Source organism: Squalius cephalus (genome assembly GCF_949319135.1).
Source record: "Squalius cephalus genome assembly, chromosome: 14".
Lineage (NCBI taxonomy): Eukaryota > Metazoa > Chordata > Actinopteri > Cypriniformes > Leuciscidae > Squalius > Squalius cephalus.
Window position 1 is genome coordinate 29,896,173 of NC_137135.1, and position 25,150 is coordinate 29,921,322.

At 36.8% G+C, this 25,150-nt stretch overlaps 2 protein-coding genes across 4 annotated transcripts in view; both read right to left on the reverse strand.

Annotated features, from left to right (window-relative positions):
• Positions 1-2,473, reverse strand: part of dgkq (diacylglycerol kinase theta) — a 36,130-nt gene extending 33,657 nt beyond the window's left edge. The window contains exon 1 of the mRNA XM_079893470.1: positions 1,723-2,473. Within this exon, the coding sequence (XP_079749596.1) occupies positions 1,723-1,930 (208 nt within the window). The 5' untranslated portion in view covers positions 1,931-2,473. The remainder of the gene's footprint in view (positions 1-1,722) is intronic.
• A 5,118-nt stretch (positions 2,474-7,591) lies between these two features.
• The window catches only part of nfkb1 (nuclear factor of kappa light polypeptide gene enhancer in B-cells 1), a 37,691-nt gene continuing 20,132 nt past the window's right edge, over positions 7,592-25,150 (reverse strand). For 2 of the 3 annotated variants that reach the window (XM_079892952.1, XM_079892953.1), the window contains exons 9-24: positions 24,198-24,302; positions 22,274-22,365; positions 21,411-21,549; positions 20,960-21,103; positions 20,745-20,837; positions 20,142-20,315; positions 19,912-20,053; positions 19,629-19,743; positions 17,419-17,620; positions 17,169-17,338; positions 15,442-15,544; positions 15,065-15,201; positions 14,914-14,974; positions 13,893-14,059; positions 11,572-11,698; positions 7,592-9,285 (exon numbers count right to left, since the gene is read on the reverse strand). In XM_079892952.1, the coding sequence (XP_079749078.1) occupies positions 9,197-9,285; positions 11,572-11,698; positions 13,893-14,059; positions 14,914-14,974; positions 15,065-15,201; positions 15,442-15,544; positions 17,169-17,338; positions 17,419-17,620; positions 19,629-19,743; positions 19,912-20,053; positions 20,142-20,315; positions 20,745-20,837; positions 20,960-21,103; positions 21,411-21,549; positions 22,274-22,365; positions 24,198-24,302 (2,060 nt within the window). In that variant the 3' untranslated portion in view covers positions 7,592-9,196. The remainder of the gene's footprint in view (positions 9,286-11,571; positions 11,699-13,892; positions 14,060-14,913; positions 14,975-15,064; positions 15,202-15,441; positions 15,545-17,168; positions 17,339-17,418; positions 17,621-19,628; positions 19,744-19,911; positions 20,054-20,141; positions 20,316-20,744; positions 20,838-20,959; positions 21,104-21,410; positions 21,550-22,273; positions 22,366-24,197; positions 24,303-25,150) is intronic. The other variant, XM_079892954.1, reaches the window with a different exon arrangement.

Sequence of the window (25,150 nt, forward strand, 5' to 3'; positions counted from 1 at the left end):
ATCCATATTGTCAATCAACATCTGCTTTCCTGCCATGCCAATCTCATGTGGCGACATAAATCCAGTCCACTTGTCTCTAAAGTAATGCTGCTTGTTGCCATAATCATTCATAGAGGAATTATGGTGAAACCTTGATGAATAGCATGGCATTGTGGATTAATCTCTCCCTAGGAAACAGCAACAGGCTTTAAAGGGACAAAACCGGGTGATCTAGTTTACATTCACTCTATGTGTATGAGGAAAAAATGTTTTATCCGTATAGAAATCAGATGGAAGGGGATTTGGCCCCATCAATGATTCATTTTGAAGTCATTTGCAGACCATAAAAGTTTAAAACCTACAGATCAGCAGCTTTGTGATGACTCCTCATAAAGAGTCAAAAGAAATAAGCTCAGACATAGATTACATTCTGGCTGGTCTTTAGAGAAGATATTCTATCACAGATTCAGCAAGGCCAAGGGTTACTACCCCAGGACTGAATACAAAAGGGGAAAAAACAGTTGCTTTTTTCTATGATTACAATAAAAACTCTCAAGCTTCATAAAGAACACAAAACTAAGCATCATAAAAGTGGTCCATGTGACTATGTACTATATTCCAAATCTTGCTTTGTGCTTGTAAATTTAAATTGATTGAATCGCTATTAATTGAAAATATTGATATCCACCCTAACTTTCATTCATTAGAGCTTATGAGAGAAGACGCAAATGATTCATTTGCTAACTGACATGATCAAGTTTTCTCATTTGTTCAATTATTTGTTTGCAGTCTTTGACAACTGACTGGATGGGAAGTTTATCAGTGAATAAGGGATTACATGTTGATCTGCTCTTGACATCAGAAAACTTGGAATATACTGTTGTATGGACCCCTTTATGATCCTTTTATGGTTCTTTTGCATCTTTTTGTTGTCATAACTCATTGTAATCTGGGTTATTGTAGGTTTGGATCCTGCAAAAGGTGATCAATAACCCATTAGAGATTTTTTTAGACGGATTGTCCATAGGTTGCTTTGAATTAAAGCCTAATTTAAAATGCCCAAGAGCAACTTGCTTATTGTTTACCCAACTGAGCAGCTCTGTAAAGAAACTGACGCTTAACATCTAACTAACAAAAGTGAGAATGGTCCAGATCTTCTCTCTCTCTCACCAGCCTCCATCAATTAGATGGATCTCATCAAAGTGTCATCCTGCACAGATTCCTGTCCAACAGGAGGAGTGTGCTGGATCGATCTGCATCAATCTGTCTTCCCCATGTTAGTAGACAAGCGATTCGATTCTGTCGAGAGGGAGGTGTAGAGGGGAGAGACTGATTTGCTTGACATCCTCCATCTATTTTCTAACATATTTTCTTCATCCCTTCCCTTTGCAGGATGGCACGTGCGCAGATAATAATCTGCCAATCAAAATTGTCAATCAAAGTGGTATGGGGAAATGCAACTTGGAACAAAATCACTTGCACTTTAAATTAAATAGTTAAATGACCCAAATTACATTCAAAAGTCCAACTCACAAATATTATGTTTAGGATGTTTAGAGAGTATTCGTCCAATACTATGGTATATAACAAATTACCATAGTATTGTCGTCTAATACCATCACTGCGCCATAATACTACCACAGCAGTTTTTTTGTTTTTTGTTTTTTTTAGTAAGAGACACTTTGTTGACATTGCTTTGCTGAATGAAACATACCGACCAAGTGAATCCATAAAGCATCTTACCTTCACAAACAAACCCAACAATCCCCCATATGAAGTCGCTGCAGTGATGGCAGAAGGTCGGTTTGGTCAGGGTCACTTTCCGAAAGCAGTGTCCGGGAGCGTTGACAGAGTACCGCGCCTTTGAACCGGGCGACTGCTGCGCCTTTTTCCTCCCGGGTCCGGGGCTCGAGCTCGGGCTGTCGATCTTCACCCGACCGCTGTCTGCCATCTCTGTCGGTTCCAATGGAAAATCCAGCGCAAAACGCCAAGAGAAAATGCTCCACGAGATTGGTTGTTGTGAAAGTCACATATGTGATTTGGCAGTTATGTTAAACCCAACCGAGTCATCACTGAATAAAGTGAATGTTTCTTCTCTCCCGCTAGAGTGTATCAGAGTCGGAAACGCGCGACAATGAATCAATGTAACAGAATGTTTAAACGTTCCAATCAAAGCGCGAGTTAGTTACTGTGAGAGAGAGCTTCACTATCTGACCATCTAACCAGACATCAAACTCAATAAATATGCCAGTCTGCTTTTACCGACGACAACCAGCAGTCTGCAAATGCATGAGGGAAAATAAAGCCACCGCGTCCACATATGATGCGCTGAGGTTTTAATCGTCATAAAACGCCTGCTGCTTATTTACGATGATTTTCACTTTCTCAGCAGAGGAGATTTTCACCAACACAAGCGCCTGTAACTTCCGCCTGTAGTAGAGCTCGGGCCAGAGAGAGAAACACACATTCACACGAGCTTCACACCAGCAGCCTCAGCTATGGCAAGCCGTTTTAATATGTATTCCTTTCAAATTACAAGTATCCTGAGGCGAACCTACATTAAAGGTGCAATAGGTGTTTTTTGTTTTTTTGTTATGCTGGTTGAAAGTCTCCTCACGTTCACAGCGTTCACCTACGCTGTGCAGACAGAGCAAGAATGGCAGGCAAACAGTTGTTTACGTTTGTTATTGTAGTACTGGTATTACTAACTGTATACTGTAAAGTTTTCACACCAGTGAATGACACATGATGTAATCTAATAATGTTGTCTGTGGTCATCTTGCTTCTGGTCTGTGTGCTTTCATGTGTTTTGGAGGAGGTGTGGCTTTGGAGAGTATAGGCAGAGCCCGTCTACGGAGAGCCTGGCCACTCCCTATTAAGTCCTATTGTACCAAATTTTAGTTGTAGTTCCACCAGAGTTCCACTGGGGGCGATTGCCCATGAGTGCAAAATGAATGGGAGTCTATGGAGCTAGACGGCTAAATTTGTCTCTTTCACCCGATTGCCGTTGAGAAATCTCAGATTTGATTGTAGGTTTTGCAAGTTCAACATGGGTTTTAGGTCGAAAGTTGAATGAACGAGTACTTATGTCCTTTCGATTTCTTATAGGTTGAGTTGTTGTTGCCCATAACACGCTAGCATTCTGCTAATGAACGCTGATTGGTCAGTGAAGGACTGATTACGACCAGAGATACCGCTTGATGGCATCGTGGCATCCGGAAATGTTACCAGAATGTTAAGGTAACATTGGACCAGAATGTTAAGGCGGACTTTTTCGTCCAAGTTTTTTTTTTCAACGCAGCAACTTTTTTTTTTTTTTTGGTTGATGGCACTTTCTGCCTTGACAGAAAAGAAAGTGCAGAGCGCGAAAGCACCAAAGTGACTGAAGGATTGCCGTAAAGCAGTATCTCTGGTCGTGCGTTGTGTATGACGTCAATGACATTTTAAAAGACTTTTTAAAGCAAATAAGTGACTCTAAAAAATCTAACAACCAGCAATGTGTAATTTCTTTGCATCTCCTTTCGAATACAACATTCAAATTACTAGACAAAAAATTATATCCTGAGAAAAGTGGATTTTGAGGGGTATAGCTCTATAGACCTCCATTCATTCTGCACTCGTCCTGTGAGCGCCCTCATATGGAACCAGAGTGGAACTGCAACCAGTTCAGAAGCCAGAAGTTTACTGAGAGTGGAAGTTCTCCCCTTATTAGACATTCTCTGGTATAGGGTCTCTGCAGAACAAAAGTGGGCGTTTCTAAATTTGTGGGTGTTTTCTAACTGATGGGTGTTTATAAATCATGCAATTAAGATGCAGAAAGCTTGCTGCTAAGCACCAGCATAATGATAATAAATGTGTAAGAAAAAATAACAAGGAGACATTTTAGCTCCAAAGATAAAGATAAAGATTTAGAGATTGACCCTCAAGCACATTTTTTTTCTTCTAAAAATCACATTTCCAGACGAATTACATCATATGAATCACCACCTACTAAAATATTTATGTTTTCTCATGAGATTCTTATTGGTAACAAATCACAAATGGTTGCCATTGAATTCCAATATAATATATCTATTTATACCATGGGCTGTTTAAATACTCGATTCTGATTGGCTGGAAGGTGTGCAGTAAAACCGTTTAACCTAACCGACCGCTTCGCGTCGGGTGGTTCTTCGCCTCTACGTCGTGCATTAAAATTCTTTAATGCATGGCTAGCCGTGGATTATCCCTTACATATAATATTATCAGCGATTCACTTCATCCTAGTATGTATTCTGGTCTTTTGGAATACAGTATAGTACCTTATCTAATATCTGCACTGGAAATCTCTATAGAATTCAATAGAAACTATCGCAATTTGTTTCAGTGAAAACTATTGGGATAGAAACTAATAGCAAAGGTATAAGCAAAGGAATACGTGCTAGTATAAAAAAAAAATTAAAAATTACTAGATTCTAGTCACTATTGGATTACTATAAAATTTAAATTAAGATAATCATGACTTTTTATCTCACAATTCTGACTTTTTTCTCACAATTGTGAGTGTACTATGGAGCTACTAAAGGGACATGGTGGTGGAAAAAATAATAATTCAATGCTTTTGCACTCTCTCGCAAATGTTTTGTGTTCCCCCGAGAAACTTTGAGTTTGCTGGCAAATCCGTTTGAGCTTTTCTAAAGTTTTTGCGAGAGAACAAAAAGTTTATTGGGGGAACACAAAACATTGACAAATATTTTTTCCTCCATCTCATATTTTTTTTCCTTCACCATGTCCCTTTAGGGGCTCCGTAGTTTGCAATGTCAGAATTACGATATAAACTCGCAATTACGAGAAATAAAGTTTTACATCTTGCAATTCTGACTTTTTTCTTGCAATTATGAGTTTATATCGCCCAATTGCCTTCTTACTCAGAATTCTGAGATATAAACTCACAATTACAAGTTATAAAGTCTAATTTTGAGGAAAATTCAGTTCACAACTTGACATTTTCTTACAATTCTGACTTTTAATTCGCAATTGCAAGTTTATATCACGCAATTCTGACTTTAAAATTCACGGTTGCAAGTTTAAATCACACAATTCTGACTTTATAACTCGCAATTGATAGTTTATATCACCCAATTCTAAGAAAAAAGTAAACTTTTTAAAGGGGTCATATAATGTCATTTTTGTACAAGCTAATATGATTCTTTAGGGTCTAAATTAAAAGTTTGTAATATACTTTAATTAAAAATTCTCATTAGTATTGTAAGAAAACACTCATTTTACCTGGTCAAAACCAGCTGTTTTCAGCACGCCATTTAAGTGCATGGGTCTTTAAATGATAATGAGCTTTGCTCACCTCGCCCCTCTGTTCTGTGCGTACACCGTTTGAAACACAATAACCCTAACGCATTGTTTATTATAAACATGGGATTATGAATTATATTGAGAACGTTGTATATAGAAAACATGCCGTAATGTACCCTGAGTGTAAACAGCCGCATTCATCGTGAAGCGTGCTAGCGATTTGCAAAGATTAATATAAAGATTAATATAAAGGTTAATAAAACGTTACACTCACTCACTTCTTCTGGAGGTGCAGCAGGAACACGAATAGTTGGTAACGTTACCGATCCTTTTTTCAGGAGCAGCTTCTTAGTAAAACCAGCTTTATACTGACCCTTGTTTGTAAAGCAGCCTGGTGAAATGATTCGCGCAAACATGAAAGCATTGGCGTTGATCGTGGGGAATATTCCCTTCGAAAACAAACTCAGCCACTGCGTCTTCAGTGGTTCAGATTTAGGAACATCAAAATGACTGATGTGTTCGTTATTACACCCAAGAACACCACAATCGCTTAGACGCCATTCTACTCAGTGCTCCAGCTATCAGCAATGAACGCGCCAGTCGGCGCGGGCTATGATTGACAGCTCGCTCACGAGGGCGGGTCTGTGTTGAAACGCTGCTGTCAATCAACCATTGTGGGAGGGGCGTCGATTTTGTGACGTCACAAAATCGAACAGCTTGATTCAGGAGAGGGGGAATCATATAAGAAGATTAAAAAAAAAACACTGGATGGATTTTTATAATTTTATGATGGTTGTGTACAGGCACTGCCAACACACATTTCACACATATGACCCCTTTAAAAATGTTTATTCGGTACTATATGGTTATCCGGACGACATGTGATAACCTACCCCAACCCCGCCCCTAAACCTACCCGTCACTGGGGTTACGACCAATCAAGAGCGGTTGTGGTCACGTGTGGTCAGGTGTGGTCCGGATAACCTATAGTAGGCCTAGGCTACCGTTTATTCATTGGCGGTGTGTTCAATAAAAAAAAAAAAAAAAGTTTATTCATTGGCGGAAACAAGCTTCCATAGATTATTAGTAATAAGAAACAAAACAAAAACAAGACGAAGTATATAATAATATACTGGCAAGTTGCCAGGCGAAATGTTCAAACAGCTTGCCACACACTTAAGAGCTCCAAGCAGGATCCACAGGCTGTTTTTAGAATGCGGAATTCCGTTGTGACGTCGACGCTCGCAGCATATTATGATGTTCTGCAGATGCTTGAGCTCGACGCCCTCCTGGCTGCTTACTTACTCTCATAATAAGTGTTTTATGTCATAGACTAGTATAGTACTTTTTTTTTTTTTACCTAGTGTGAGGACATCCCCAAAAGGAGGCTTTGTCAGATTTAGCTAACTTCTGTAGGCAATTTGGTCCCCGAAGTGTAGCTAAAAACACCTTCAGACAGATACAATCAACTAAAGATTGGGTGGTCACAGCTCTTTGTAGGCTTCCTGTTAACATACACATTTCTTTTACGTGTCTCTCAGATTGCTAAACACATTGATGACACGCCTTTAACATACCTGGAATAATACGCAATAGTGTAATGGCCCAATGTTGCTAAAATTGACAGGGCCCGGGACTAAATTTCAATGGTTGGTCAATCTGAGCACAACGAGGAAGCAATGCAGTGATTGTCATTTGTCAACCAAGGATAAAGGTGTGGCTTTGTAAACTGTAAAACAAACAATAAAAGTTTAAAATTACATCGAATGATCTCGAGATTTTTCTTCAGTTACTTTTTAAAGAAAGAAAATAAACTAATGTTTAAAATGTTTTATAAATGTATGTGGATGGTAGCCTACTCATAGAAGTCGTTCTCAGAGTCGTCTTTCACTCAGTATCAGATGCTAACACATTCGGACAAAAACAAACTGCATACACATTTAACATTATGTGTAGCTATACTTGTTATACTTGTTATACTAAATTGTTAAAAGAAAAAGGAAAACTTGGTTGAAAAATAATAGTTAATGAAAAATAATGTCTATTAAATTATATAAATGATAAAAGTTACACTTTATTGTTAGGCTTACAGTTAGCTTATTGCAATTAGCTAAAGACTATTATATACAAGTGAAAAGATATGAGGTATATGAGAATTCAAATAAATAATTGGATGTTTCAAAAAGTAAGTTAGGACCCCATCTGCTGGTAACAACCGGCAAAATAAAAATTACTGTATCAATTATGAAGCAGACACAAATTTATGTGCACTATGGATAGTCAATAAGTACAGGAGATGTAGAATAAAATTTCAAAACATTAGTACACAATGAATAATTTTATTATAAAAGTATTACAATAAAACCAGTTACAAAGCACACACAATTTTCCCTCTGTACAACACTGCTTCACAGGGTACAGACATAAATACCAATTTACAGCCAAAAATACATTACAGTGCCTGTCAAACCTTTAGTCTGGGGTATTGGATGGTTTTGTTGCTCTTTTTAACATAATTTTTTATAGTATGAAAAATATTATGGCGGCTAAAAGCATTTTGGTGACATGCGAGTCCCCGAGTCAGTTAAAAGGTCAGAGGCCATGATTAGAACATTTCATAAAGCAAAAAGAAAGACAGCTGATCTGGGATCAGTTCTAAATATTCTGTGATGCATGAATAGAACGGATTCTACATCAGCATATTATTGGAGTGATGTTTTGTCTTCTACAGTTCACACACAACAGAAGGGAATGAGATTTCACTTTTTTTTTTTAACAGAATGATAAAAATATAACTACAAAAATATTTCTTAAAAAGCACTTGAGGCATCTGGTTGAAGCAATCCACACACACACACACACACACACACACACACACGCACACGCACACGCACACACACACACTCCATCAAAATCTAGTCAAACACACTCCAATCACTGCTCAGGACTGACCCTCCTGTTTTTTTTTTTAAATCAATCAAACAAGTGGAAGAGAGAATAATCTCTCAAAGCTTATGATTTTTTTTTTTATCAGAACCCATGAGCAAACATTAGGAATTACAGGTAGCACCACTAAATGCAAAACAAATTCCATCGCCAACCCAAATAACAGCTGAAAGGGTGAGTATGAAGAGAAGAACTTTTTCCATCATCCAACAGATTCGATTGGTCCAGAGGGTCATAATAATCCAGTAGGACCTCCTTTTCCTCTCATCCTCTTCCTGTATGTCATTGCATTGCAGTTCCAAAAGAAAACTCTTTGCAAGCAAATGACTATGAGGAAGTCTGCGTAATAGGTTATCTAAACTGAAGGTGCTGTTCTTAAATCGGATTGTTTAAAATATATTAACAAAGGAAATAGTTGAGGGCAGACTTATCAAACCAGACGTTAATTTTTATTTATAAACAATTGAAGCAAAAAATTGTTGTTTTTTGCAAATCAGGCCTGAGAATCTAATAATGTCCAAGACATAAACCAACTAAATATTTTGTTTCATTATGTAACATCTGAGCTCTGGACGTCATTGTTCAGCTTAAGCACAAATGAAAACAGCCACTTTAATATACCTTTTTAAAGCTATATTATAGCTATTTATAGATAATATAGCTCTTATAAAAGGAAAAAATAAAACTTTCAAATAAGTGCTGTTTGGTATTATTCATATTAAAAGCTAAAAAAAAAAGAGAATAAAATCCCCATGGCCAGAGGACTCCCCAGCTTAAGGACTCCTCAGAGTTCAGAGCTCATTTGCATTTTGGGCGTGGCTGAGCAGCATCCACAGAGGGCGCTGGCCAATCAAAGGTTTTGTAGGCGTGTCCTGAGGTTGAGTGGCACTGCTGCTGTAGTGAGGAGGGAGAAGCTGGTCTTTAGGGTCAGGCCTCAGTTTGTGCGATTGTGTTTGGAGTCGGCGAGACCAAAGCTGGGGCTCTAGAAAGATGTCTCCACCCCACTGTCACAAATCCCACTCTCCTCCTGATGGGGGCCCAGTGTCAAACCCTGAATGGACTTACAGAGCCCTGAGAGAGAAAAAAAATAAAAAATTTGATATGACCATAGAAGCATTTTAAATATTTTCTCTCTCTCTATATATATAAACACGTTTTATTTATATAGAATAAAATACTTTTATACAGAGTAAAAATGTCATAAAAATTGCTTTATAAAAAGAAAATGGAAAATGTTAAAATTAAATTGCACATATACTCAAGCTATGACACTTATAAAATGAATTCTATAATACTGTGCCAAAATGATCTCTTTTTGATCATTGTGTTTGCTTGGCAATCGTAAACCACAGAATCACAAGCAATCGTAATATAGTTTTATTTGATTATTATAAAATGTAATTACAGATGGGTCTAAAAGTTTGCAAAATAAATACATTAAACTAATATACATTAAACATTAAACAAAAACTAATATCACCAGGTTAACCACTTGAGTGACAAGTTGAATAAAAATAAAAGAATAATCTAAAAATAAAATAAGAGTCAGAATATTGGGTTTGTCCCTATTTTGCATTAATAACAACAATACTCAGAATATGAAATATTACACATCACATCATTTTACATCATGTTTCCTAAAAACCTTTGTTTCCAGATTATTTCACGTGGCCTCTTTTGAACCCCACTATATTTATTGAACAAACAACGTGGCACGACAATATGGACAGCCACGAGAAGGAAACCGAGACCAAAAAAACAAAAAAAACTTTCCCGTGCTGGCTTACACATGCTCACTGAACCCTGACGATGAACCCTTCATATCAGACAGTAAGGTGGAAAGACTTGTTTCAAAGAAACTGCGCCAGAGACAAAAACCAGAAGTGCCATATCTGGCTTTCACTTCTGTTCCTGGGAATCCCCCTCTCAAGCGTCCACTTCCCCCTGAAACATTGGCATCACTGCAGAATCTATATGTGAACACGGGTCACCCCGAGACCGAGGGGAACTCCCTCAGAATGCAGTGGCAGTGCTGTTTTGTTGACATCATGTTTGAGTGCACTTGAGGTAATGTCAGGACCACAACGTGATATTATTGTTACGGAGAGAGGGGCCCGAGACTGACAGTGATTTAGTCTGGGGGTTTTACAAACCATATTGTGGGACAAAAAAAAAACTCCACAACAGGGGTGTGTAATACAAAATTTCACGCATACCACGAAATTTCACAATGACGACATGCTCTTGGGAAAAGATCCAAAATGCCTCACCAATGAGCAAACAATACCTTTCGAGAACATGAATCTTTGAGGTTTATGTTCTGGTACACAAAACAAAATAAATATTATTTCACTATTAGACAATGGTTCAAATGTTATCTGGCATTGTAGTATTTGTACCTTCAACATGTAAATTAAAGCAATAAATAAAGCAGTCAAGGCCTTGTGTTACTGTGATTTTACCATAGTTGAATCTTTGGCACAGTGGCCTTGAGTGGCTTACTGGTTTTGTAAAATGATTCCAACAGAAATGTGATTCAAATATGTTTACGCAATTTAGCAATTTGCATTCCACTACCTTTCAAAAGTTTGTAGTCTATATGTTTTTTTTGTTTTGTTTCAGGAAAGACATTAATACTTCTATTTAGCAAGGATGCAATAAATTGATCAAAAGTGACATTTATGTAATGTTGGATAAGATTTCTATGTCAAATAAATGCTGATCTTTTGAAATTTCTATTCATCAAAGAATCCTGAAAAAAGTATCAGTTTCCACTAAAATATTAAGCAGCAGAATTGTTTTCAACATTGATAATAATAAGAAATGTTTCTTCAAATCAGCATAATAGAATGATTTCTGAAGGATCATTTGACGCCGAAATAATAAGAAAATGTAGCTTTACCATCACAGGAATAAATTACATTAAAAAATGCATTAAAAAGAAAATCTACTATTTCACAATATTACTGTTTTTACTGATTTTTTTAAATAAATAAATTCAGCCTTGGTGAGCATAAAATACGTCTTTCAAAAAAAAATTTAGACCCCAAAAATTTGAATGTCAGTGTGTCATCACAGTTTTTTTTAAATGTTACAAATGGCTTTAAACGAAGTGTATTTGATCAGATTTTGTTTTTATATTATTTGACGAATTACTCGTTTACTAACATATCCAAAGGGACTTACAGTGGAGAAGTTGCTGCGACCAACCCGTGGTTATGCATACTGAAGGACACAATGGTAACGGTTCATGGATCACCCCTTGTGGGCTAGAACCAACAACTTTTGGCTTCCCAGCCCAAATGTTCAACTACTTAGGCCACATTACCCAGAAATGCACATATCAAACAACATTACCTGTGAGCTGAGGTGTGGTGTGGACAGCTTCAGGCTCCTTACACACAGCCTGGAGTAAACTGACAGCACTGCTGTTCCCAACATGCTTCAGTCCCTCCAGCAGCTCACGCACCGTTCCTCCAGACACCTGAAGGAGACAGATGATTAGCAGCTGAAACCAGAGCAACTACAGGAAGAACAAAAATAACAGTTCAGCTTACTGATATAGTTAGTGTTGGAGGAATTAATATCTTTAATGTCGTTCTGAGAAATATGGATCAATAGGTTTAGCTTTAAGCATAGAATGCCATATTTCAATCCAGTATTTCTGGATATTTAAAAAATAAATAAAACTGAGTTCACTCAGTTTTTTTATGATATATGATATAGCCTGTCACAATCATGACAATGTGCTGACAATGAATTGTCATACAAATAATCACAATTAACTATTTAATTCTGTTTGGTTCATGTAACTTACAATGTAAGCCTACTATTAAGCCTACTACTTTTTTGTTGTTTTGTTTTTTTTACATATTATTAATGTAATATAACATAATATAATGTAATGTAATATTATATAATATAATATAAACACACAAGCCTTCATTTTGTATGAAGGAAGTCCTTTGACTATCTTTGTGTTCTTGTATATTCTCTATTCTTGACTCCCTGGCAGATTATGATTCCCTTGCTTTTATAGAATAACCATGATTATAAAATTAATAATTGTGATAGGCCTAAATATAATATAATATAATATAATATAATATAATATAATATAATATAATATAATATAATATAATATAATATAATATAATATAATATAATATAATATAATATAATATAATAATTGGGTCGACAGGTTTAATCCTAAGCATAAATAATACAGAACTTTTTCAGTTCTAAACATTTGAAGTTTTGAGATTAAATACATTTAAAATACAAAGGAATTTCCTAAAGTGCTACAAAGTATTGAATACACTTATATCTAATCTGTTTGGGAAAATCAATTCTCTTAGACATACATATCAAATCTGTTTACTGCCCCACTTTAAAAACAATGCAAATTCGTTCATAACAGCTGAGCACTGTTGCTTCTGCAGGATGGCAGTCAGTTAAAGGGATACTTCAATGATTAGCATTAAAGGAGAACTCCAGTCAATTTTAACATTGAGCTCATTTTTTTGTAAATTTGGAGTGCTGTCAATACAGAGAACAACGACAAAAATCGGTGTTGCCTACACCATGTTATCCTCTTTTTAAAATTTGCACCCTGTTGACTTCAATGGGGCAAGTTTTAAACCTGCTTTTAGCCTCTTAACATCCTTGATGTGTCATTACAAGTGCACAGCCATGTGAGTGATTCCTTCAGAGTGAACACGGGTGAATCTGACTGCAGTAGATGTGAAAGATATGGATAAAAATGATGTTAATTCAGCCAGCGCAAATACCTGTGTTTACATCCTGTTTTCGGTCGAAGGCCATAGTAATCGATTGTCGAGTTCACGCGCATATGCTTAGTTTCCTATGATCACGCGCGTGAACTCGACAATCGATTACTATGGCCTTCGACCGAAAACAGGATGTAAATACAGGTATGTGCTGCAAATTTTAAAAAGAGGATAACATGGTGTAGGCAACACCGATTTTTGTAGATTGTAGTTGTTCTCTGCATTGACAGCACTCCAAATTTACAAAAAAATGAGCTCAATGTTAAAATTGACCGGAGTTCTCCTTTAAGCTTTGTATCAGTAGAGACCCGGTAGTATTTTCGAATGACCGTGCTTCCCTCCCTCATGTCCCCCTGAGACGATAGATTTCTGTATTGTGTGTCTGGAAAAAAAAACTCTGATGTCGCAAAAATCGTCATTTTCGTCATCAGAGGCTTTTTTGGCCAGAGGTGAGAGACTACAGCCAGTAGTAGGAGCTCGTTCCGCATGTTTTCAACCCGCCCATAGAGGGATCTCACGGTAAAACGCCGTCTTTTCAGTTTCGAGTCAACTAGTAGCCTAGTTGTATCATTTCTTCCGAGACTGCCCTCTGTAACCGGTAGGCGTGGCTTGGGAGTGGCCTCGTAGGGCAGCGAAGCAAGTGCATTCTGGGAGTTGTTGTCTTTCATCCACATGAGCCAAAAATACATTTTCTGGCTTTTCTCAGTCTAGAAGGCACCAACTTCTAAAATAATTTCACATTTCTACTACATAAATGACCCAGTTTAAATACACATTCATCTTTCCAGTGGTGAAATATCCCTTTAAGATCGGATTAAAAGACAACTACTTTTTCTTACTACTGTCCAGTGTTTATGCAAGACTGAAAAAGGAAGTGAATTTGTTTACCTCGTAGCTGTCCAGCAGCTTTCCAGCAGGGCAGGAGCTGAGCCTGAAGGCGCTGGTCAGGATCCCAAGCCCCAGAGCATGAGCCAAACTCTCCCAGCCTCCCGTCTGCCCTTCCAGTGCCTGGCACAGCTCCTGCTTCGTGTCAGAGCTCAAGCTCTTCATGTCACCTGCCAACACGGGCCACACGCATTTAAAAACTGCTATGTGTTCTCAACATACACTAACTTTACAATGTTTGGGGTCAGTGAGATTTTGATACTTTTGTTCAGCAAAGATGCATTAAATTACACAGTAATTGACAGTTAAGACATTTACAAAATAAAATATTCAAGTATAAACAAGTATAATGGTTTTCAACAAAATTTTAAGCAGTACAACTGTTTTTAACTGATAAAAATGAGAAATGTTTCTTGTGCACCAAATCAGTATATCAGAATGATTTCTGAAGGATCATGTGACACTGAAGACTGGAGTAATGATGCTGAAAATTCAGATTTGCCATCACAGGGATAAATTATATTTTAAAATATATTAAAAAAGAAAACACGTATTTAAATTGTAATAATATTTAACAACATTGCAATATTTTTGATTACATAAATGCAGCCTTGATGAGCGTAAGAGACTCAAAAATATAAAAGATTTATGCGAACCCCAAACATTTGAATGGAAGTGTACATAGTACTAAAATAGTTTTCCCTTTTTTCTTTTTTGCTAAAAGTATTAAAATTTTCAGCAGCGAGTATATTTGTTCAAAATAAACAATCAGGGTTCCCACACTTTTAAATTAATTTCCATGACTTTTCCAATCCACTGACTTCATGATAACTGGATAAGTTTTGTTTTTTTTAAATTATGAAGAGTAATTAAATAGTTTATTAAATATTTAGAGCTGAGCATAATTATATTATTATATTTCCACAATAAATGTTACTTCCATGCCAAGATTTTATTGACTTACATAACTTTTTGAACCTAAAAAGTCCTGACATGACAAGAATACAAAGACTGGAACTCATACCTTGCGGTGGAACGACGATAGTGTTGGGCTGATACTCTTCTCCATTAAGAATATCATACACCTGTCAGCACAGAACAGACCACACATTATTTTCACAACCAATGACAACCAGCAGTACAATTACATTACATCCTACATTTGGGAAACCCACCTCTGGGGAAGTTGCCATGTTCAGAGGGGTCGTCCCAGGAATATAGCCTTCATCCTCCTCCTCGTCCTCGCATGTGCCACACAGCTCATCATCTTTGAAGAACAACGGTTCAAAGTTCTCCTTATGAGGATCTGCTCCTAAAAGCAAAGCACACAACACTAGTTGGTTACACCATGTAAATGCAAATGAATCTACTAACTATGGATGGACACAATTTACGACTTGGGATGAGTCGTGAAACATCTTTAATAAATGATAATGAATTTGCTTTAGAATGATTCTACCAGATCTATATATAAATCACTAATGGCAGCAGACAAAGACAGTTATTGTTGACCTGTCATGTTAGTTATAAATGAACACACATAATTCCTCACCTGCAGCCATTAGAAGTGCGCTCAGTTTGGTTGAGTCCCGTCCTGCAGCAATGTGCAGAGGAGTGGAGCCGTTATAGGTGACGCTGTCTACATATGCATTACCCTGCGTAGACAAAATGTTACACGTGCAGTGTTATTCATCAAGAGATAACTTCATGAGCACGTTATTTCTGCATTCATCTCACTTTCAAAGGGATATATGGAAAACAAGATTGTCCTTCATATTTTAATATATAAGATTTGATATACTATTTAGACATATTCAAAGTTCTTTTCACCGTCCAGTTTGACTGTTGGTCCTTCAGAAACCGCTACGGCTATGATGTCAGACTTGTCAGTGTATACTGTGATATATCATGTGACCATCTTTGTTATTATATGCACCTCCATTCAAAAGTTTAGCATCAGTAAGATTTTATAATTATTTTTAAATAAATGATGCCGCAAGGACGCATTAAATGGATCGAAAGAGACAGTAAAGACATTTAAAATGTTACAAATAATTTCAAATAAATGCTGTTCTTTTGAACTTTCTATTCATCAAAAAATTCTGAAAACAAAATATCAAGGTTTTCACAAAAATATTAAGCAACACAACTGTTTTTAACATCAATAATAACAAGAAATATTTCTTGAGCAGCATATTAGAATGATTTCTGAAGGATCATGTGACTGCCACTGAATATTAATCTTTGCTAAATAAATAAAATAGAAAAAGGTTATTTTAAATATTACACAATAATAATATTGTAATAATATTTTTTATTACAGTCTTGGTGAGGATAAGAGACTAAAACAAAAAAACTAAATAACATGTACCCAGGGTTTCTGCAGGTATCTTCATTTTAAATTTAATGCTTTTTAATGCCATTTTTTTCCCCATTTTTTATGCCATACACGACCCATGACTAACCACGGATATTTTTTATATATCCTTTTTCCGTCGATTTGTGGCTGTCAGACAGCATATGAGATTTTACGGCGTTGATTCCCATTGTTGCTACCCAACTTAAATACCTTTTCACAAACACTGCAAAATCCTTCTTTATTTTGACCACCAACGGGCTGCAACCATGTCCTAAATTGTTTGTCTTCCTTGCACTTTCCCATTTTTCTGGTCTAGTTTTATTCCTGTTGTTCCTGCTGTTCAAAATGCCCGCGTAATCTCCGCGTCACGGCAATTTTGCTCTGGCCGGAGGCAATCACCAAACTGGTTCCGCATGTTTTTATCACACTAACGTACATATTTTGCGACAGCAAATAAAAATGATTCATTATGAAGGCTATATTCAAATAAATTGATAATATAAAATTTTCTTTAAAACGCAAAATCAATTAATTATCGCAAAATCCATTTAATGACTTTTAATGCTTTTTAATGCCCCGCGGAAACCCTGGTACCGACCCCAACAGCAGTGTAAAAATTAAGTATTTATTAATTTGAAAGGGTTATTGTTACTCATTTCACATGAAACGAGTTTAGCCAATCATAACATAGGTCATTTAGCAATAAAAGTCTTAAAGAGAAAGTAGAATCAACTTCTAACAGTTAGTGAGGTCATGACAGACTAAAATATACACTAATTAACATTTATAAGTGGGCTTCAGTGAAAAAACACTAAAACAGTAGAGTAAACTTTCAAATAGTAGAAATATGCAGTATTCACTAAGTAGCATCCTCCAAAAGCATTCACTGACTCATTGATCATGTGAGGTGTTAGTAGTACCTCCAGCAGGAGGCAGCCGGCGAGGGAAAGGTTTCCCAGCTCTGTGGCCAGATGAAGTGCTGTGCGGCCACAAGTAAGCTCCTGAACCTCCACGTCTGCCCCGCCATCCAGCAGGGCCCGCACACAACACAGACTGTTCGCCTGTACAGCCAGGTGAAGCGCGCAGAGACCTGAACACACACGCATAAACACATCAGAGCCCAAAAAATGTGATCGAATGAATGATTCTCAGATAGTTAGTCCAGCGTACCTGCTGTGTTGGGGATGCTAGTTAACTGCGCCACTGACTTGTGCTTTAGCAACAATCGCAGCATGCTTTCCTCTTTCTGTCGAGCCGCCAGGTGAAGCGCCGTGTTTCCATGGCGATCTGTCAGCGTGACGTCCACCTTGGCTTCCAATAAGGCCTCGACTACCTCTTTCTGCTGCGTCAACACTGCGAGGTGCAAAGGAGTCTGGGACAGAAGTATCAGAGGATTTTATTGGCTACAGAGTTTTTGGAAATTTCACAGGCCTCAGTTGCAGTGAGAAACAAAACCTGTTTTTAAAGTATTATGGGAGTTTTTAGTATACCTGGTAGTAGGGCTGTGCGATTAATCGAAATTGATTTTCGATTTTGATTTTGGCTTCCAACATTATGAAAATGTTGGAAAAACGATTATTGTGCCGCTGCCACCCAGCGCACCATCCTTTCCTTCACTGCGGTGCACTTTCGTTCCTCCCTAAGCCAAACTTAATTCATATTCATACAGAAATTCACACAGGTTTGGAACAACTTGAGGGTGAGTAAATGACTTGAAATGGGTGAACTATTCCTTTAAGGTATACAGTGAAGTCTATATGCTGTTATTTTACTTTATTCAATTTCTGTTGTAGGCTATTACTTATCTCAATACCACTGTTAGTACATCTTCCTATAAATCCTAAAGCACTGTTTATTTAATTTATATTTTTGTTCTGCTATATTTATTTGTCAGTTTTGTTTGTAATTAGTTTTTTTTTTTGTTCTTATTGCATTGCTGACTGTTTACTTGTCTTCTGTAACTGTTTTGAGGACCTTTTACTTAGCTACATTAGTTAACTTAATATTGGTTTTGCTGAAGTATTGATAATTGTGAAATTTTACTGATATCTAAAGTTTAGGGATGCACCGAAATGAAAATTCTGGGCTGAAACCATAACTTCTGGATGCACTTGGCCAAAAACCGAAACTAACTTAAAAAAAAAATAATAATAAGAATTAGCTTCTTTTTTTGTATAATTTTAATAATATTAGACTTTTTATAATTTGATTGAATCTCACACAAGCCAAACTTTTATTTAAAGTAACACACCAAAATTGGACATAAAACATTAAAATAATATTAAATATCAATATATTATTCTTCATTCAGATCCATGCAAAAGAATCAGATTTATTATTTTAGATACATTATTTTTAGAGGTCGACCAATAGTGGATTTTACCGATAACGATAACCAGGTTCTCCTGCGCTGGCCGATAAAGAGATTTTGAATGAAAACAGACATAACATGAAATATTTAAAAAAATTAAAAACAGTACTGAACCATGAAAATGTACTGTACTTTTTAAACATAAATATATTAATATATTAATTTTAGCTTGATCATTCATGTTGGTTCATAGTGCATTAACTAATGTTAAGAGAAACAACTTTAAAATGTAAAAATGTATTAATAAATGTTGAAATTAACAATGAACCTTAGTTAATAAAAGTAATCGGTTATTGGTGCCGATTAATTGGCAAAACTGATCAATTGGTCGACCTCTGTTTATGTTTTGACCAATTATCAAAATAAAGTATAGTTAGCTATTATTATCAGAGCATGTGAGCAGAGCGTAGAGGGGAACTGATCTGTGAACGAGAGGGTAGCGTCATTTTACCAGCGTTGCCCAGCACGGCTATTCCACACCATGTTACAGCAAAGTAAGGCTATTGCAAACAGAAACAAGTCTACTTCAGAGAAATTTCATGTCGGCACATTATTTGAGCAGACTTTGTTTTTCCGGTGAGCGTGAGCGGTACATGAGTGGAGCGTTTGCTTGGGCCGTGAGCGACTGAACAGAGCGCGCAGACACGGAGCGGAACATTGAGCAGAGTAAACTGGGTGTCGGTACAGACTTACCTGCTCAGCCAGAGTCGCTTCAGAAGCGCTTGCGCTCGAAAAGTTACAAACAATGCAAGAGTGAAAACTGAACGCTGAACACTGAGGGGCGGGGCGGGGCGGGGCGGGGCGGGGCGTTATATATTTTCTGCCTTTTTTCTCTTTCAGCCAAAAACTGAAAATGGCATTTTCGGCGGCCGAAATTTCAGTGCATCCCTACTAAAATTACTCATATCATGACATAAGACTTTGATCATATCACCCACCAATAATCGTGATTTCAATATTGACCAAAATAATAATGATTATGATTTCTGCCATAATCGAGCAGGCCTACCTGGTAGAGATCATTCCTCATGTTAAGTACATCCTCTCCAGGGAGATCAGAGATGACTTGTGCTAGATTTCGCACGGCATCTGTCTGACTGTGGATCACTCCCAGATGTAAACCCCTAAAAACCAAACCCAAAATTTCAGTATTAAACCTTCAATCTTTGGGTGAAAAAAGACAAAACAACATCTGAAATCATTTATTCCCATTTGACGTGTTTTGGTGAGAAGTGGATAGTTTATGTGAATAGAGCTTCTACAAAAACATGAGATTGGTTTGTCTGACTTACGTGTCTCCGTTCTCGTCTTGAGTGGTCATGAGGGGGCGCTGTGGAGCCAGAAGCATTCTGGCATCACCGCTTAATGCGTAATGAAAGAGAGCTTGAGCATGTCTTCCAGCTAGCTCAGCCAAATGTGGCTCTAACACACAGCCTGAAAAGAGAAATGCACAAATTTATCCAGAGACAAGTTTAAAGATTTAGCTGCATTGACTATACCGAGAAGTCAAACTCAGTCTAACCTGTGGCGTCAAACTCGAGATCTTCTGTAGGCTGTGCGTCATCACTAGCCACTCCCTGATTCAGGGGAACAGGTTCAGGTTTGGCGCAGATTCGCACCCCTCCACCTGAAGCAGGATCATCATCTGTATCACTGTCGCTATCCTCTTCACTGTCTTCTACTGGGTCTTGATACGCTAAAAGAGGAAGGAAAACTGAGAAACGGACTTTGCTGCAAATTTTTCCCCCAAAAAATAAAAAATAAAAAATCAAATAAATAATAATAATAATATAAAATAAAAAATGTTTTTTCCTTATAACATTTGTACACTCCCATTCTTAGGGGCCAGTAAGTTTTTTTTTAAAGAGATTCATACTTTTATTAAGCAAGGACATATTACATTGATCAAAAGTGATAGGAAAGACATTTACAAAAAAAATAAAAATCCTGAGGAATTCTGAAAAAAAATACATCATGTTTTTTTTAAAGTTAAATAACTGTTTTCACCATCAATAAGAAATGTTTCCTGAGCATTAAATCAGCATATTAGAACGATTTCTGAAGGATCATGTGACACTGAATATGCTGTGATGATGGCAGCTTGATTGACAGCTTGGACACTCACTATGCTTGATGCTTGTCCCGCCTCCTCCCATGCCTGAGGAGAAGTTGTATCCAGACCCATAATTATAATTTTGATATCCCTGGTAAAAATGCGCTAGAAGACAAAAACATGAAATATTTTGATCTAAAAGATTTGGCCAACATCAATGCATCAAAGCAGTGCACGGTGGGATACTGAAACGTTTAATTAAAAAGTCCAATGCAATATTGAAGTACCTCCTCCTCCTCCACTGGGACCACCCCCTGCTGTAGACCCACCCCCTCCTCCTCTAAACATGCCTCCAGCTCCGCCTCCTGCTCCGCTGTAGTCCTGGAAGTTTGGCAGGGTTTTCTGTCTCTTTCTCTGGACCTCTTCTTTGTCTAAAAACAGTTTAAAAGAGAAATTCAGTGGAAAAGTAAACCAGTGTATGGGCAGACATTGGACTTTTTACTTAATTGCTATGCAGTAGAAAAAAAAAATCTTACATTTCAAACATACAAAATAGAATTATTGGCACTTTTGGGCCCCACTCTAAGTATTTTTTTGATTTTGTCTTTTGACAATAGACATTTTTTTCTGTGTGCAATTTTTTTCTTAGCTCACAAAATTGTGGCAAAAATCCTAAAAAAAAGAGAGTTGATGCTGTGGTTACAATCAAAACTTTTGGGAGATGGGTAAAGACTGTACCTATAATCTGTGGATGGTAAGTGAATGGCTTGGGTTCGCTTGTTTCATTGTCTGACTTCCTCTTGAGCTGCACAAACACAGAGATTGGCTTCTGGAGGTTCTGGTCTCGATATTTAGGCGTCTTGAAGACGATGGCAAACTAAGGGATGGAAATGAAAGGTGGATTATTCATTCCGCCAGAATATTTTATTAATAATAATAATAATATTACTATATAATTAGTCATTTAAAGTCAGTATGAAACAGTGACTTGATGAATAATTAAAACTTTTTTCAGCAAGGATGCATTCAATTTATCAAAAGTGACAGTAAAGACATTTATAATGTTACAAAAGATTTCAATTTCAAATAAACGCTGTTCTTTTGAACTTTCTATTTATTAAAGAATCCATAAAAAGATGTATCAAGGTTTACACTAAAATATTAACTGTTTCCAACACTGATAATAAGCAAATTAGAATGATTTCTGATGGATCATGTGACTGAAGACTGAAGTAATGATGCTGATCATTCAGCTTTGCCATCACTGGAATAAATTACATTCTAAAATATATTAAAACAGAAATAAATAATTTTAAATTGTAATAATATTTCACAGAATTACTGCTTTTACTGTATCAAATAAACGCAGCCTCTGTGAGCATAAAATTTCAAAAACATTTAAAAAATCCAAAATCCAGTTTTGAGTCAATGCTGCCTTAATAAATCCTCAATAGCTGTGCTTCTTCTCCAATTATTTATTCCAGAGAAGTTAGGATTTGTCTATACGAAACAGACTGATGGCATCATCAAACCACAAAGCAAGTCACTAAACATAAAGAATCAGGTTTGAACCAGCAGCGCAGGACAGTTCCTGTGCTGACCTGTCTGTGGACGTCAGTCGGGGAGAAATCCCCGTAGGCCTCCCAGGTTAGACCTGAATCATCATCTTCGTAAAACCGCACCTGGATGTCATCTGTCACAACAACAAAAACAAACAATGACATCACATACGAGGAAAATAAGAAAATGAAATTACTGTGAACCAACAGGGAAAGAAAGAGGAAACAACTGTCGACAGACACAGTAAAATTTGAATCTCCGTCATCACAATGCCGAACGCTCGTACTTCCTCAAAAGCCATGATCTAATATAATATAAACTTCATTCAACAGATAAGCACAATACAGACACATGATCCAGAAATATATCAGATGTTCTAGGTATCAACTGGAAATGCCATGGTACTGAGAGATATACCATGATACCAAACAATAAAATAATCATGTAAGACTGTCTTTTCATATTATTAGGGCTGGGGATCGCCAATGCCACCGCAATATGATTCACGCAGCAAAACTCATTCAATGCATCACAATACCATAAACAGATCATGACTGAAACTGTGGTATGAATCTTATTCCTCATTTTAAAACACTCCAGAGCTTGTTGTCAATGTTTCAGAGGATTTAGTGGGTAGTACGTTTTTTTTTTTTTTTTTTTTCTTGTATGTGTGTGTGACATTGTTTTATGTGTATGCTTGTATGCTGCAACCAAATTGCCTTCAGGAAACGAATAAAGATGAACTGAACTGAACTGAGTAATGGTGAACACTGTTGATTTTGTATTTCAGGTTCAACCAGAATCAGAAACAGACTGATCATCTATTTATCATACTATGACATGTCCATGAAGAGACATCTTCTTTGTGAGCAAGGTTAGGATAATATGAGAGAAGGGAAATGGCGAGTAGGTCGTTGAAAAACTGACGTCTCCTACCCCCGAATTTGCATATGAAATGGGGAATTCCCTACAGCTGGAAATCTGCAGTGAAAACTTCCTTTAAGAGTGCAGGGCATCCGAAATCTACGACAAGATAACAAGGAGCCGGATCACCTGTAGGTTAAAAGCTAAAACTGTTTCATTCAGAAAACTTCACAAAATGGCTTTTTCAAATGTTCCCGATCCTTAAAGCATCCACACTTACACCTTTACATCCCTATCTCCTGAAGTCAAGAATTCTTGCACCAAAAACAGTCACTACTTAGTTTCAAAAGACCATTCTTTACTCTCTCGTTCTGAGAGTGTCAGTTCCCTCGGCGGCCATCTTGGTAATGCCCAGGGCAACTATTACCAGTAATGCAAGTATAGCTCCTGTCTACTTTAATGGCAAAAGACGGAAATCACCGAAATTGCCTGTCAATATTACGTTTAAATCACATTTCAAATGAGGAATAAAATCAGACAACAATAGGCTAATAATCTACGCTTTTTTGGTTGAAATCATGCAAATTGTTTGTATTATTCAAGCTGGTCTAGCTAATTCAAGTTCAAGAGTAAAACAAACAGCTCATGGCTCTATCAAAAAGGCGATTGGCTCTTTAAACCATAAGGCGGGACTTCCAGTCCTTTATTAAAAAGCTGATTTGCTCTGCAAAACTGAGCTTTACGATTTCTTCCATTCACATTTATGCATTTCCTACTCTGCTCTGTTTTTGTAGTGTAGTGTAAAGTAGTGTATATGTAAATGATCTTTATGACTGGCTAAACTCTGCAAGAGAAATAAAAAGAATGGCCGAGTTGCTGTACAGGAATTGCGAATGCAATTGTCTATGTTAATTTGATCATGGTTGTGATGTCACAACCACAGTAATTGCTGAATAACTCTTTAAGATGTCCATTGTAAATGTTACAATTTGAAAGTGGCAAGGAAAAAAAATCCTATTTTTTCATTACACGTCCTTAATTCTGTTCAGCAATAACAGACAGGCAGAGCATGCCATGACCGTTGTGATATTGCTCTCTGACCTTTCTGGACTTTGTCACACAGCAGATAGACTTCCTCTCCTCCTGTCACACAGCCGGCAGTCCGATCCATCCGCACTATCTTCAGATTGGAGGCATTTGGGGCTTCTAAAAAGCAACAAGAGAGACAGGGGTGTTTGAGTTGTTGAGGTGTTGTGGAGTTTCCTTATTTTTCCTTTTCATTATATTTTTTACTCTGACAGCACTGAGGAGAGAGTCAGAGATTATCAGAAAAGGGAGGGGAAATTGAAAGTGTAGGCTTAGTTTCAGGGAGGAAGCAATACCCAACAGTTCTCTGCCAGAGAGCGAGAGAGACAGAATAAGAAAAAGAGAATGAGACTGAAAGTGAGACCTGATAACAATCATTAGCCCCAAACTCAAAATCATGTGACCACCCCGTTAACAGAAACTACTGGGACAAAGAAGAGAAAGAAAAGTGTTAGTTGCTAAATTTCTCATGAATTAAGTTATTATAGTTAACTAAAACTAATACTAAAACTGTTAAATAAAACTATTTTGTAACTTGAAATAAAATAAACGTTCACTGAAATAAAATAAAATATAATAAAGTAAGTGTATATCATTTCAGCTAGTTTCCAAGGTAACATTTCTCATTTTCAATCAGTTTAACTAGATGTGTTAAATTAACTAAATAAAAAAGTAAACACTATAAAAAACAAAAATGAATAAAAATGACAAACATACAACAACAAAAAATAAAAACACAAACTAAAAATAAAATAAAAACTAATTAAGAATGTACAATAAGGTTTTATTTGTTAACTTTAGTTAACTACATAGTTAACACGAACAGTTGGCAATACTTACAGTATTTATCAATCTTAACGTTACTTTCAACATTTACTAATACATTTTTTAAATCAAAAGTTGTATCTGTAAACATTAATGCACTGTGAATTAACATGAACAAACAATGAGCAATTGTGCTTTTATTA